This window comes from Diabrotica virgifera, chromosome 9 (genome assembly GCF_917563875.1).
Source record: "Diabrotica virgifera virgifera chromosome 9, PGI_DIABVI_V3a".
NCBI lineage: Eukaryota > Metazoa > Arthropoda > Insecta > Coleoptera > Chrysomelidae > Diabrotica > Diabrotica virgifera.
Window position 1 is genome coordinate 170,453,539 of NC_065451.1, and position 15,968 is coordinate 170,469,506.

At 33.5% G+C, this 15,968-nt stretch overlaps 2 protein-coding genes across 2 annotated transcripts in view; both read left to right on the forward strand.

Annotated features, from left to right (window-relative positions):
* The window catches only part of LOC114335083 (prostaglandin reductase 1), a 64,753-nt gene that overhangs the window by 32,428 nt on the left and 16,357 nt on the right, over positions 1-15,968 (forward strand). Inside the window, exon 5 of the mRNA XM_028285240.2 lies at positions 7,665-7,767. Within this exon, the coding sequence (XP_028141041.2) occupies positions 7,665-7,767 (103 nt within the window). The remainder of the gene's footprint in view (positions 1-7,664; positions 7,768-15,968) is intronic.
* Positions 13,637-14,333, forward strand: LOC126892100 (uncharacterized). Its single transcript, XM_050661532.1, has 2 exons — positions 13,637-13,892; positions 14,046-14,333. The coding sequence occupies exons 1-2, from the start codon at positions 13,747-13,749 to the stop codon at positions 14,305-14,307; spliced, it is 408 nt and encodes a 135-aa protein (XP_050517489.1). The 5' UTR covers positions 13,637-13,746; the 3' UTR covers positions 14,308-14,333.

The window sequence follows — 15,968 nt, forward strand, 5'->3', positions numbered from 1 at the left end:
TTAAATAATTTTTTCTTTTAAAATACATAATAATTTACATGTCGGGATTTTGGCCTGTCGGGATTCTGGCGTGTCGGGATTCTGGCGTGTCGGTGTTTTGGCCGTCGGGATTTTGGCTGTCGGGATTTTGGCTGTCGGGATTTTGGGCGGCACCGAGTAATTTTCAAGTTTGCGATTTTAACTGTTCTGACGACTTCCTTAACTTTTCCCATCCGATGCAAAACAGCTTCGTTACGCAATCTATCCACCCAACTTATTCGTAGGGTTCTCCGATAGACCTAGATTTCGAAGGCTTCCAATTTCTTGAGAAGTGAATCCTTTAAAGACCCACCTTCGACACCATACAAAATAGTAGAGAACACATAACATCTCACGAATCTAATTTTCAGAATTAAAGTACCTAATATTGTTTCCACATAACACTTTCTTTATCTTAAAAAATGCAGCTCTGGCCTTCTTTATCATATTATAATTTCTTTGCTCACGTCCCAGTTCTCATTTAGATTACATCCAAGGTAGGCGATCATGTTAGTTCCTGCTGTTATTGATTATAAGCAGTCACCACTTGCGGTTTTATAAGCGTTTTACTGACAACCGTCACTTTTGTCTTTGCGGTGTTTAGCTTAAATCCATATTCATCACAGGTTGTGGTAATCCTATTAATCAGATGTTGAAGTTCTCCGTAATTTCTTGCAATTAACATGGTGTTATCCGCTTTTCTCAAATTGTTAATATTGACGCCATTCATTTTGATACCAGATTGAACATTATCCACTGCTTTATTGAAAACGAGAATAATTGTTAAATAATAGTAGGGACAAAATGCAGCCCCGCCTTATTCCTCTTCTTATTTGAAACTCTTCAGAAGTCTCCTTGCCAATCCTGATGTTTGCACGTTGATGGGTTGATGCCAGTAAAGATTTTTAATAATGTCTTTATCATCAATACCTACCTGCTGAAAAACGGCAATCATTTCAGTATGTTTTACTCGATCAAAGGTTATCTTAAAGTCAATAAACACATATAATCCAGATGTCCGATATATCTGCACCTCTGTACAATAACCTGAATAATAAATAGTGCTTATATGGTTCCAATGTCGTTGCGGAACCCAAACTCTGTGTCACCAAGTTGTTCTTCCATTTTTTTTGGTACGTCTTAGGGTGCAAAATATCACTTCGCTTCTCTCCAATATCTTTCCGATTAATGCATCCCATATCTGTCTTTGTCTTCCTCTTTTTTGTTTTTCAATATATTTACTTCTCACATTATTCTCACTGCTATGATATCTTTCATCTGGTGTAAATAACCCCTCCAAGTCAGCTGTCTCTGTTCTATAAATTCCAATGTGGATTGTATTTTCAGTTCGTTCTTTATACAGTGCTAGTCAAAAGTCCGTACCCCCCCTCGTATCTTTTGAACGCTTATACCTATAATCGTGAAATTTGGAGGGAGGAAATAAACGGACGTAGGCTTCTTAACTAGTCATGACAGGTGACGTAATAGTGACAGATGACTTTACAGCGCCACTGTGACAGATAATTTTAAATGGGATCTTATGGCAAGTAATACCTCGTTTGAAAGACATTCAAAATACCTATTCAGCCATACTAATTTTTTCGGATATAAATTGATTTTGATTTTGGTAAATAAATGAAATAAATATAAAATTGTAGTTTCGCATTTAATTAATAAAAATTTAAATGTCCGCCTATGGTTTTTTTGTTAAAAAAGTTCACGTTTTTCAGTTCTCTAATAGTTTTTACGTCAACGTCAACCCTTTTGACAAGTAATCATAGGCGGAGGTTTGAATTTTTATTAATTAAATGCGAAACTACAATTTTATATTATTTCATTTATTCATCAAAATTAGCTTAAACTCAAACAAAATTAGTATTACTGAATAGGTATTTTCAATACCTTTCAAACGAGGTATCACTTGCCATAAGGTCCCATTTAAAATTATCTGTCATGGTGGCGCTGCAACGTCATCTGTCACTATTACGTCACCTGTCATGACTAGTTAAGACGCCTACATCCGTTTATTTCCTCCCTCTAAATTTCACTATTATAAGTATAACCGTTCAAAAGATACGAGGGGGGGTACGGACTTTTGACTAGCACTGTATATGTGTTCTCTATTCTATCCATTTTGGTAACACCTTTAAGTGTTTTCATTTCGTTGGTACTCATGATTCCCTGCCAAAAGTTCGAACAAGTCTATAAATTGCTTTGAGAACTTTTATTTTTGTATTCAGTGATATTTCTGTTCCTCATATAAATTTTCTGTTCATTTTCGGATACAGATTTAAGGTTTTTGTCTACTCTGCCATTGGTTTGTGCTTCTAGAGATCCTATTTCTTCTCTTGTTACTCCTAAGTAAAATTTTTAACTTGTTCTATTTGTGTTCCTTCAATTTCCATATAAAGTTCTTTTTCTACGCGACCTCTGATTGTATAAGTTTATTTCACAGAGGCTCTATTAAATACTGGTCCAGGCTTTAAAGTGGTCACTTTATAATCGTAAAATAGAGGAGTAAAAGTTGGTATAGTGTATATACCAATTCCTTGCAAGCTTCGAAATAGCTTGCTCTGGAAATATTGCACCTCTCTTGTAGTATTTCTTCTATTCTCTTCTTCTTCTCTATTGTTCTAATCTATTTTATATAGAGTTCAAAGTAACTAATATTAACAGTAGTATCTGATGTCTTTAATTTTTCTACTTGATAAATTATTCTCAAAATACAAATTTTATTTATTTTTTCGTATTTGTTTATTTTGACGTTTGTTTGAGAAGATTTTTGAAGTGGAAATCTAAACGTCAAAATAAACGTATTTTATACTGAAATTGTGGGTAACTCCAATCACGTATAATACTAAAAAACAACAAGAAAATAGCTTCAGATTGGATATAGTTCGTTCTTTAACGGTAAAATATTGCAAAATCTCTAAATTTTAAAGAACCGCTTAGATTGACATGAAATTTAGCAAACAAATAGCTAATAAGTCAAAGAAAAAAATTTATATTGTGCCGATATGTGCTTTTGCCTTGGGGGTGACTTTCAACGAATCTCGTGGGTGAAAAAATATATGTCCAAAATAAGTTCGGAATTCGATAAACTGACTAATTCTAAGCAACTTTTGTTCTAGAGTTTCTTCACCAAGTCAATACTAAACGAGTTATTTGCGAGTGAATATGTTAATTTTTGAACAAAATAACCACGTTTTTAGACGGTTTTTCGCAAATAACTCAAAAAGTAAGTGTTTGTCGAACAAAATATTCTTAATAAAAATATAACTTATAAAAAAGTGAAAAAAATCAGTAGAAGCAAAGTTGTAGCTAATGAAAAGTAAGTTCGTATTCGTCAAATTCCAAATCGAATATTTCATGGAGAAATATTTAAAAAACGGAACACGTTTTACGCTTAAAATATTGTTGGTCCCTTTTATTTTTTGGTAAAAATAGTCGCAAAAAGCACCCCCTAATTAGGATCTCAAATAAAATTAATCGTTACCGCTTCACAACTTACTTTGTTTATTTAATCTTTATACGATCTGTAAGTTTTATCGGTTCAAAATGCTTATTTTTGAAAAGGCTGTAGTTACAATGGCCTGAACTAGTCACTAATCCCGAGTGTATGCAAACTTTGAACAGCCATAGCATAACCAATTTTTGTTTAAAAGGAAAACAAAAAATCTAGAATATCCAGAAAAGCAAAACGTACATTTCATTACTCTTTATATTTTTGGTATTACTAATAATTTTTAAGTTATTTTGAAAAAAAGCATTTTTTTTTTCAAAATTAAAAATTTTAAAAATTTTATTATAAAACCAATTTTTTCAAAAATAAGCACGTTGAATCAATGAAACAGATCATATAAACACAATATAAATAAAGCAAATGATGAAGCGGTAACGATTAATTTTATTTAAGTTGTTAATTAGGGGGTAATTTTCCCGATTTTTTTTTGCCAAATCAAAAGGGACCAACTGTATTTTGAGTGTAACTTACTTATATTTGATGCTAGAGTCTTTTTTTATCAAAATAGAAATAAAGCTTTTTTTAAAAAGCTTTAAAAAAGTTGTAATGAGTTTTTTCCAAAAAATGCTTTATTTTTTGGTTATTTCACGTTGAAACATATTTATTTGAAATTTGGCGAATATGAACCCATTTTTTCTTTAGCTATAACTCTGTTTCTACTAGGTGTAGAGACTTCATTGTATACACCATTTTTTTCACTTTTTTACAAGCTATATTTTTGCTTATAATATTTTTTTCGATAGAATACTTACTTTTTGAGTTATTTGCGAAAAATTGTCTAAAAACGTGTTTGTTTTGTAAAAAAATGAACATATTTACTGGCAAATAACTCGAAAAATATTGACTTAGTGAAAAAACTGTATAGAATAAAAGTTGCTTAGAATTAGTCAGTTTATCGAATTCCGATTGTATTTTGGACATATATTTTTTCACTTCCGAGAAGGGGTGAAACTCACCCCCCGGAAAAAAGCACTAATCGGCACAATATCACTTTTTTCTTTGACATGTTGGCTATGCTGCCAAATTTCATGTCAATCCAAACGGTTCTTTAAAATATACAGCAAAAACCGTCAAATAATGTACTAATATTGGAAATGGGATATTGGATATTGGATATTGAATATTGAGTAATGAATAATGGATTGGATATTGAATAATGAATATTGGATTGAATATTTTGTCTAGGGCGTTTTGTTCTCTCAACATACTTTTGTGGTAGCTCTCATCATCATCATCATCATTCCTCTTGCATCCACTGTTGAATATAGGTCTCCTCCATATTTTCCATTGTTTTCTATCTTGTGCGCTCTGTATCCGATTTCCCATTGTTTTTATCAAGACATCCATCCATCTTTTTGGTGGTTTACCTCGGTGTCTTTTATCTTCTCTAAGTCCCAATTCTATCAGTCTTTTGATCCACCTTTTATCATTTAAACGTTCTACATGACCAGGCCATTTCCATTTGACTTGTGCAATTTTTTCTGATACCTATCCTTCAGGGGCGGCCCGTCGGGGTATGCAAGGTGGGCGCCGCCTACCCTCTTCAAATGTAGTACAATAATATAAATGATTAATATAAATTACTTATTTCAAAATTGTAATTTAGAAATTTTGACACAATACCTACAATAAAATAGCAAAAATTATCCAAATTATTTTTAAAAATATCCAAAAAAATTTCTCCTTAGTTATAATTATTGTACGCTCCTTGTAGTATCAGTAGTACTGTATAAGATTTTATTTTCTTCCTTGGTCAGGCACTTGAAAACGTAGCCTGAAATAGAACGACGCCAACACCGAATTGACGTGCGATCTCTCTCTGTTTACGCGAACTAAAGGCCTGCTTAGCGACCGTATTCTACGATTTTGAAAGGGCGCATAGGCACAGAGTCTTATAGCCGGACCTACAAAATTTTATCAGTTGCTTCTCTTGTGTCTTGTGAAACTGTTTTAAATAATTGGTTTTTGATTTTGGCTGTTATTAGTAGGTTAAGTATTGATTAAAACTAGGCAGAACAATTTAAATTTGTTTATGAAAACTGAATAATAAACAGGTAAATTTGAGATCGGTCTATTGAAGGGCATTTTACTTTTATATTAATTTAGTAATAATTCACTAACGACAAATAAATATGTGAATAGTTATTTGTCCGTCGTCCATTATATTTTTATTCTGTTTCAATACAATTTGGATAATTTAAAGTTAAACTGACGAATTGTGTTATTAGATTATGTAGATAATTAAAAATTTAAAGCGAGGTTAATTGTTAACTTATCAATTTATTCGAAGAGTAAATTATTATTTGGTACATAAATAAAATAAGTAATATTTGACGTTGTTGAAACGTAGGTGTGTTAGTTTTATTGGTGAAAAAACTTTAGTCGTCGAATATGAATATTTTAAACGATGTAATATGCAGTTTGATCGAGACACCTTTTTCAAGGCGCCAAAATCAAGAAAGATCAGAAATTATTTCAATGGGCCGGCCTTTACCAAATTTAACAATTTTATCCACAGATAAGACAAAAAACAATCGACCATTTTCGAGATCGTTTAAAACAATATGGTATGAAAATCATAAATGGCTAAGCGGAAGTTATTTTAAAAATTCACTTTTGTGTTGGCCTTGTCTGTTGCTCTCAAATTTGAAGTAAATGTTTGGGTGAGTCAGGGATATTCAGATTTGAAAAATTTATCAGCTAGTGTAAAAAAACATGAATCTTCGAAAGAACATTTAAACAATTGCTTAGGTTTAAAACGGTTAGAAAAAAATAAACAAACTATTGACAGTGCTTTAGCTAGACATATTTCTCTATCTAATAAGATATATAATGAAGAAGTTGAAAAAGATTGAAGAAGTTGAAGAAATTGATGTTACAATTCTGTTAGCAAAACAAGAACTTGCATTTCGCGGTCGTGATGAGAGCCATAATTCTTCAAACATGGGTAATTTAAAAAAAAAATTAATTTAGTAGTTAAACGCGATCAGGAAATCCAGGATCATATTAAAAAATAGAAGGGGTGTTCACGGGTTTGTCAAAAACAATACAAAATGATTTAATAGATTGTCTTGCCGATCACGTAAAAAATGAAATTACAACAGAAATTAATGAAAGTCAATTGTTTTTCTATACTAGCGAACGATACTACTGATATAACTGAAAAATCACAGTGTAATTTAACAATCCGTTTTGTTAACAAAGTTGGTCAGGTAACAGAAATACTTTTAGGGTTTATTGATGTTAGCGAGAATAGATCTGCAGACGCTCTATATAGTTTAATTTCAAACGTGCTTGAGCCATATGATTACAAAAATAAATTAATTGCTCAATTTTACGATGGTGCAAGTGTAATGGCTGGCTCTTTAAATGGATTACAATCAAAAATTAAAGTAGATGCTCCAAAGGCAATTTTTACACATTGTTGCGCTCATAGATTACATTTAGTATTGCAAGACGGCTCAAAATGTATTACAAACTGTAGGATATTTTTTGTCGCCTACCCGAAGTATATGTGTAGCCTACCCGCATACTGATGTCACGAGCCGCCACTGCTATCCTTTAGTCCTTTCTCTCACCATCCTATTTGGTACCTATACCATATCTCTTCTTGTTATTCCCAACTTTGCTCTTTCCATTTTTCTTTAGGTTATTCTAAATTTATTTGCAGAATTTTTAGTCAAAGTTATGGTTTTGGAACAATATATTTTTACGGGCAGTATTCATTGATTGTAAACTTTTTTCTTCAGGTAAATCGGTAGTGTTCCTTTTAGAATATATCGCATCCTGCCAAATGCAGCCCATCCCAAGCCTACACGATGCTGGATCACACAAGTTTGATTGCTTTTTCCTATTCTTATTTCATGTTCTAAATAGATATATCTAAAAACCTGATTTATTTTTTTATACTTCGTACCCACCTACTTTCATAACATCACGTGAAACTAAATTGGTCATGTATTTTGTTTTTTGAAAGTTTATGTTCATGTCTATTTGTTCTATTGCCTGTTTTAGGGCCTGTTTTAGCTTTTAAAATGATGTTATCGCATCACTAACTAAGCAATGACAATTTTGACACCATTTTTTATTAATTAGGAATATGTTACCATAAACAAGTTTGTAGGTTGGAGGTCAAATAACATTCTCAGTACTGAAGCACATGAACCGCTATGGACATACAGCTGTATGTGGAGGAATTTCGGGATATAATGAAACAGACCCCAAAGGTAATTTAAAAAAATTAAGCTCTTAGGGGCTTTCTTATTTTATTTTTAACGTCTGTTGCGATAAAGGCCATGAAATCAGAACATGTCATTATATATGTTACAGTTTAAGTTGATTCTCAGTTAGAGTTAACTATTCCTAGTTCGATTCAACTCAAACTAAAACGAGCAGTAAGAGTTGACTTGAAAAATTTAACTCAACTTTTAATAGTTAAAGTAGACTCTTTCTAACTCTTGTTAGTGAAAATAGATCGCGGGAAATAGAGAATCAGCTCTTACTAGTTTGAGTTGAGTATTCCTGGATCGATTCAGTAAATGTAGAATCTAACGTGCTTTTTTGATGAACTCAGGTCTTTTTGTGTTGACTTTTTCAACTACTTATCACGATTTTAACATAGGGAGCGTTCAAGTATTACGTAACGCAATTTATGAAGATTTTTGACCCCCCTCCCCCCAGGTAACGCACCGTAACGTTTTTATGTACCCCCTCCCCCTACTTAAACGTTACGTAACACCCAAGTCACCATTTGAACCTAAATGGAAAACTAGGTTGCGAAAAGTACCGGAATTATTATTTTAATCGCATTTGAGGTAATAATAAAAACTTACAATCATCATCCAGCCTCAAAAGTCCACTGCTGAACATAGGCCTCCTCCCCTCATTTCCAACCACGTCTATCCTGCGCCGCTCTCATCCAGCTTTTATTTAGCTTTCTTACGTCGTCTGTCCATCTTTTAGGCGGTCAACCGGCGCTTCTCTTGTCTTCTCTTGGCCTCCATTCCAATAACCTTTTTGTCCATCGGCCATGTGTCATTATCGCTATGTGTCCTGCCCATCTCCACTTCAAATTAGCTATCCTTTTGATGACGTCAGTCACCTTTGTTCTTCTCCTGATTTCTTCGTTTCTGATTTTGTCTCGCAGAGTTATTCCTAACATTGACCGCTCCATTCTTCTCTGCGTTACTCTTAGTTTGGTAGTCGAGGCTTTAGGTAAGGTAAGTGTTTCTGATGCGTACGTCAAGACTGGGAGGACGCACTGATCAAATACCTTTCCCTTTAGGCATATGAGCAACTCACTCTTAAAAGTTTCTCTCAGTTTTCCAAATGCTGCATACCCAAGAACGATTCTTCTTTTTAGTTCATGTGTCTGGTTATCCCTGCCAATCGTAATTTCATGTCCCATGACATGAAATATGTCCAAAACTTAGAATAATAATCTTTTATTACTAATTTTACATTTACATTTTCCCTGCTTGGCCCCATCCTTACATACATTTTTGGCTTCATCCTTTATTGTTCTTCTCGTGCATTCTTCTATTTGATCTTCTTTAATAAAAACTTAAAATAAAATAACATATTTATTATTTCAATATTTTATTTTGCTTAGTAAAAATTTTTGTATAACAAATAATATACGATGATGCCAGTAGTTTCGGAAAAATAGTGAAAAAAATGTGTAAAACTTTTTGTTCTTCAACGCCCTATATCGTGAAAACGCATGCCGTTACAAAAATTTTATACTAAGCAAACCCCAATTATTTTTCAGTTTTTCACCTATCTTAGAGATCGTTTTACCTTTTTCTGAAACACTCTGTATATGTAAGAAAGCACTTATGGAATAAAATTATTTCTGTCCATGTTTTAATCAATTTTAAAAAAACGCTGAGACCCGTAGATTTTAATATATAAAAATGTGTGCTTTTTAAACATAAATTTAAATGTACAGGGTGATTTATGCAAGACTACCGTAGTCCATAAGCTTTATTTTTTAACACCCTGTATATTTTTATACGTTTAAAAGCTGCTTAACAATCTGAATTTATGGTCTTTATGAATAATACAGGGTGATAATTTAAAATTATAATGTATGGAAACCACTTATGGAATAAAATTGTTTTTGTCATGTGTCATTATTTTAGAAAATTATAAAAACGCTAGGATACGTCAACTTTTAAATTCAACTATGGACTATTTAAACATAAATTTGAATATACAGGTTGATTCACTCAAGTCTAGCATAGTCCATTATCTTTAATTTTAATTAAACACCCTGTATATTTTTGTTTTTAGAAGCTGCTTAACAACCTCATCTCAAAAATGTGTATTATGTAGGGTCTATTATGAATAATGCAAGGTGGAATTTTGAAATTCACTTGAAATTTTTGAAATTTTGAAATCGCACTTTAAATAAGGGTACTATTTTTTTAAATATCTATCAATTTTCTAAACTAAGCATCAATATAGTGGGTTTTGTATTTAATGCTTTTTATTTAAAGGCGTTTTTAAATAATTTGAAAATTTGCGTATTTAAAACATTAATGAATACCTACTGCAGAAAACGATTTCAGAAAACATACAAGATTTATGAACATGTAGTTCCCTTCTGCAACCTCTTAAATAACATCTGTATCTTTTAATCTTTTGTTGTGGAGACAGGTCCATCTAATTATTGGAAACAAATGTTACTGTGCTTCATCTGTGTTACAAATTTTAAGATCTTTCACTTGAAAACGTACTATTATGTATTGTCCTCTTGTCGGAACATGAACGGAGCGTGAGAGTGCAACATAAAACAATTCAGGGGTCTATGTAAAACATAAATGAAATTCCGTAGTTTTTTTTCATTTAAGTTAAAAAAGAATCCACAAGGAAAAAGTTTTCCTGTAGTTGGCTGTATACCATGTAATACAAAAAACAGTAAATCCTTTATATTTACCTTAAAATATATACCTTTTATAAAGGATTTACTAATTTTTTAAAAAAGAATGTTACGTAACGCGCTGTTCGAACCCCCCTCCCCCCATGTAACGCGCCGTAACGTTTTACAAGACCCCCCTCCCCCCAAACTGCGTTACGTAATACTTGAACGCTCCCATATCCAATAACATTTAATTTCTAGAATCGGTCGTTTGTGTTTATATTGTGAAAGAATCAACTCTTACTAAATGGCATTGGGTAGAGTATACGTTTTCTAGTTGGAGTCTACTTTTACTAGAGGAAATGTTTATTTAAATCTTCATTTTATATTTAACATCAAATTTTACTAAAACCAGCCGTTTGAGTTGACTCGAATTAGAAATAGTCAACTCCAACTAGAAAATCAATTTAAACTGCAACATATACGTGAAATAAAAAATACTATACGCCAAAATAAATAGTACCGAATATCTTTGTCTTCTATGCCTAAAGAACGTGGTCGTGATTTTTAATTTATTAATTTTAAAATCTTAGTACAACTAGATGAAAATACAAATCACATCCCCATTAAGAGAGGATCGAAACAAGGATACGTAATATCGCCAAAGCTTTTCAACTTAACCCTAGAAGACGTCTTCAAAACTACAAATTGGTCAATCTATGGCATTAACGATTAACGTTAACGGCAAAAGTTAAATCACCTCAAATTCGCTGGCGGCAATGTGATTATAGCGAACACAGTCAAGGAACTGCAAATTATGACAGAGAGGAACTCGCAAACAGCTACCAATATGTCAGCCTAAAATGAATAAGAGAAAAACAAAAATAATAACCAGGAATATATCTACCTAGGCCAAATCCAGAAACTTGACAAAGGAACCAAAGTGCGTAAACTACTAGAAGAACAAGACTAACATGGGCAGGATTTGGAAAACTTAGTTAGATACTTAAAAACCGCAAATACCCCAATACTGGAGTAGCAAACTGTTCAACCAGTGCATCTTTCCTATCTTGACATATGGATATCAAACCTGGACCCTAACCAAAGCAAATATGAATAAACTAGCCACAGCTGAAAGAGCAATGGAAAGAGCAATGTTAGGTATACGTTTGTCAGATAAAAAAAGGAACGACTGGGTAAGATCAATAACAAAAGTCGAGGACATAACAACAAAAATTGCCCCAAACTTAAATGAACACACTGTTAGACAAAAAGATCAACGTTGGAACGCAACAATACAATATTTGAGACCTTACGAAAGTAAACGAACACAGATAAGTTTATGATATTAAAAGAATAGCCGGGACAAATTGGAAATGCACTCATCAGCAAAATTAATCGCCCACCTTGTAATTCTTTAAATTTGCAGAAATTGTCAATATTGGACCACATTTTATGAAAAATACGCTGAAATCTGCCTTTGAGGAGGAGAAAACAATAAAATTATTTTAAAAAAACTTTTATCTAGGGATGTTTAGCAAAAATCCAATGTTTCAAAAATTTCCAAGCAAATTAAAACAAACATAGTTTTGAAAATCGTAGTCTAATTAGAAAATGTATGAGTAATAATGATAGGATAGGTGTTGCCGACTCTGGTCGTTGGAACTTCTTGGAAACGGTTCGGCAATGCATTCATGATAATTATTCCGATTGGATGATATTGTGCCACTCCTCTACCGCAGCCGTCTTGAGCTCTCCGAATAATGTAGGGACTGGTACTCTTGCTCCTAACCGTTTTTTGAGATTGTCCCAAATGTGTTCATTTGGGTGGGATATGATCGGTACTGCGTATCGGCCATGGTAAAACCTGAATCCCGACCTCACTAAAGTACTCACGGGTGAATCTTGCGATATGGAAACGTGCATTATCATGCATTAATTTAAAGTTTTCAACAATAAACGCTGCGAAAGGCATGGCATGGTCTTGGAGAACCTCTTCCACGTATCTTTAAGCATTCACAATGCCTCTATCGAACACAGCACTGTTTCGGTTATAGTGCATGGAGCAAAAATATTATTTTGACGCCTGTAGACACGCTGACATCCATCTGGATCTCTTAGGCCTATTCTGCTCTCATCTTCTTCTTCTTTTTCGCGCGACTAGGATTACTCCTGTTTGTCTGCCTCTTATTCTGTTTCAGTTGTTGTTGACTATTTCTAGTTTTTCTTCCTTGTATTTATCCACCTGTTAATATTTTGAATTTTGCATCCTTCTCGTATACTTCTGTTGCTTTGTCTGTCTCTTAATGATATGTCCGCTATTGATCTTAATACTTTCATTTCGATATTGCTGATTTGTTGTTTCGTCTTTCTTGTATCGGTCCTTGTCTCCGCTACATATGTTAGGATAGGTCTTACTGTTGTCTTGTATACTTTTATTTTGCTTTCCGTGGTCGGATATTTGTTTCTACTTATGGTTTCTCGGAGGCAACCACTTACTCTTGCCGCTTTTGTTGCTTGTGTTGTGGTCTCTGTTCTTATATTCCTGTCACCAGTGATCTCTACTCCTAGGTAATTGAATTTCATTACTTGTCCTACAATTTTGCCGTCTATTTCTAACTTGAATCTACGCGGCTCTTTACTTATCACTATACATTTAGTTTTTTCTACTGATATTCTCATATCGACGGTGGAAAAGCAAAACACTTTAAGCGACATTTTGGTCAAAAATGACATTTATATATCACTGAAATCAGCATTTTTTTCTGCGTCGATTGGTAATAGTTTCATCACTCTCTGAGGACTTTTAAAGTATTGCAGTTTTGTAAATCATTTTTTATCATCGATAATTGTACCGACACAAAATTTTGTCAATTTCCGTATAGGTTGCTCTTAAGTTAACACCCGTTTGATATATTTGGCATTCCAATTGTTTATGCTTTCCCTTTTTAGCTAGCGAGAGGTGGTGAAATTGTTTTTCCTTACCCTGAACTATGTTACTAATAATACTTAAAAGTGTTTTTCTGCGTTCACACTAGTTAGTGGTAGGTGACTTAAATTATTTTTCCTATCTAACATTTATTGCAGATCGCGTATTTAATGTGTTTTCCTCATATTTTCAGAATGGGTTGAATGGCGTTCAATTTGTTTTGCAAGATGTCTAATAAAATACGAAGTGTCGCTTAATGTAACGTATAAAAAATTATCACAAATGTTTTTAAATTAACCGACAGCATTACAATCTTTATAAATGGCGCCTAAATTGTTTTGACTTCAATTGTAAATGATGTTTAGTGTCGTTTAAGATATACATTTTTCTGATTATTTAATTAACGTGTCGTTAATGCAACGTTTTTTTAACGAATTTTTTGCAAGTGACGAAGTTATAAATAGAAGTGCCAATCAAAGGTCGCTTCAGTCAGTGATCAGCCGTTACGGGGAGAGATCACGTTTGTTGAGACTTGTCGATAAGGTTGATAGTAGAACCGAGTAAGTAAATTATTACCTTTTGTTTATTAATTATCTTAAAAGTATCCGATTTATTATTAGTCTATGGTATTATTTTAAATAGAAAATAGTTGTTTATCTATTAAATTTGTCATACTTATTCATTAACTGCCTAATTCAAAAACTTTTTTACAGTTACGTGATGATGGACCGTAGGAAGTTTTATAAAAAAGTAATATCCGAATTCTCTCAGGTACGGGCTAAACGTAAATTATCCTTCGAAGACGAAATAGCATCAAACCCTACACAGGAACAACAATCTTCGGAATTAACTTCATTATTGGATAATAATCAACCCTTAACAAGCATTGAAAATATGGGTGATCATGTTTCATCTTCTAGAATATTTTATAAAAATCATCAGTCAATAAGTAAATTAGGTATGTATTATATTTAATAATCATTTATTCACTTTATATAGATAAAAGATTATTGAAGGGAAGTCGAGTTGTGGGTGCCTTAAACACGATATTAAAAGCAAAAAATGTATCAATAAACGCGAAAATCAGAATGTATGAAACGATAATACGGCCCACAGTGTTGTATGCGAGCGAAACGTGGGTAATGAATCAACAAGAGGAGAAGAAGATACAGATATGGGAAAGGAAGATCCTGAGAAAAATTTTTGGAGGTATACAGATAGCGGAGAAAACCTGGAGGAGACGAACAAATGAAGAAGTAATGAGGATGTATGGGAGACCAAAAATAACGACAAAAATACGAGCCCAAAGAGTTAGATGGCTGGGACATATTACTCGAATGCCAGAAACTAGAAACGTCAAACGAATATTGAATGACAGAGCATTGGGAAAAAGGAGACGAGGTCGACCAAGGAAGAGATGGTTAGAGGCTGCAGAGAGGGATTTGGAAGAAATCGGGGTGAAGGACTGGAGAAAGAGTGCAGAGGACCGAACAGAATGGAGAAATATTATCCAGAATTTAGAAGCCGTAGGCCTATAAGGCCTGTTAGCGCTGTTATATATATATATATATATATATATATATATATATATATATATATATATATATATATATATGAATTAAATGAAAAGATTTCTCTGGTATACAGAAGAAATCTTTTCCGTAGCGGACGCGAAAATGTAAATTTCAAAGTCTTCATAAAAGACGATGAACGACAAAAGACACCTCTTTGTGTCACAGATTTGTCTACAAAGCCACGTTATTCGCTACACATTCGTCAATAACGGAGAAGAACCGTGATATGAAAGGATACGGCGATTGCATTTTATTTCACTTCGACCACCACCGATATTCTACACGACGTGTTTCGAGCTCATGTCAAGCTCTCGTCAGGAACATCTAGGTGGATGGTCGAGGTGTAAGAAAATGCTTTTGGCCTTTCTGGTAATAATAAAATAACCAGACTTCAGTACACTTGGTACGACATCGATATGAATTAAATGAAAAGATTTCTCTGGTATACAGAAGAAATCTTTTCCGTAGCGGACGCGAAAATGTAAATTTCAAAGTCTTCATAAAAGACGATGAACGACAAAAGACACCTCTTTGTGTCACAGATTTGTCTACAAAGCCACGTTATTCGCTACACATTCGTCAATAACGGAGAAGAACCGTGATATGAAAGGATACGGCGATTGCATTTTATTTCACTTCGACCACCACCGATATTCTACACGACGTGTTTCGAGCTCATGTCAAGCTCTCGTCAGGAACATCTAGGTGGATGGTCGAGGTGTAAGAAAATGCTTTTGGCCTTTCTGGTAATAATAAAATAACCAGACTTCAGTACACTTGGTACGACATCGATATGAATTAAATGAAAAGATTTCTCTGGTATACAGAAGAAATCTTTTCCGTAGCGGACGCGAAAATGTAAATTTCAAAGTCTTCATAAAAGACGATGAACGACAAAAGACACCTCTTTGTGTCACAGATTTGTCTACAAAGCCACGTTATTCGCTACACATTCGTCAATAACGGAGAAGAACCGTGATATGAAAGGATACGGCGATTGCATTTTATTTCACTTCGACCACCACCGATATTCTACACGACGTGTTTCGAGCTCATGTCAAG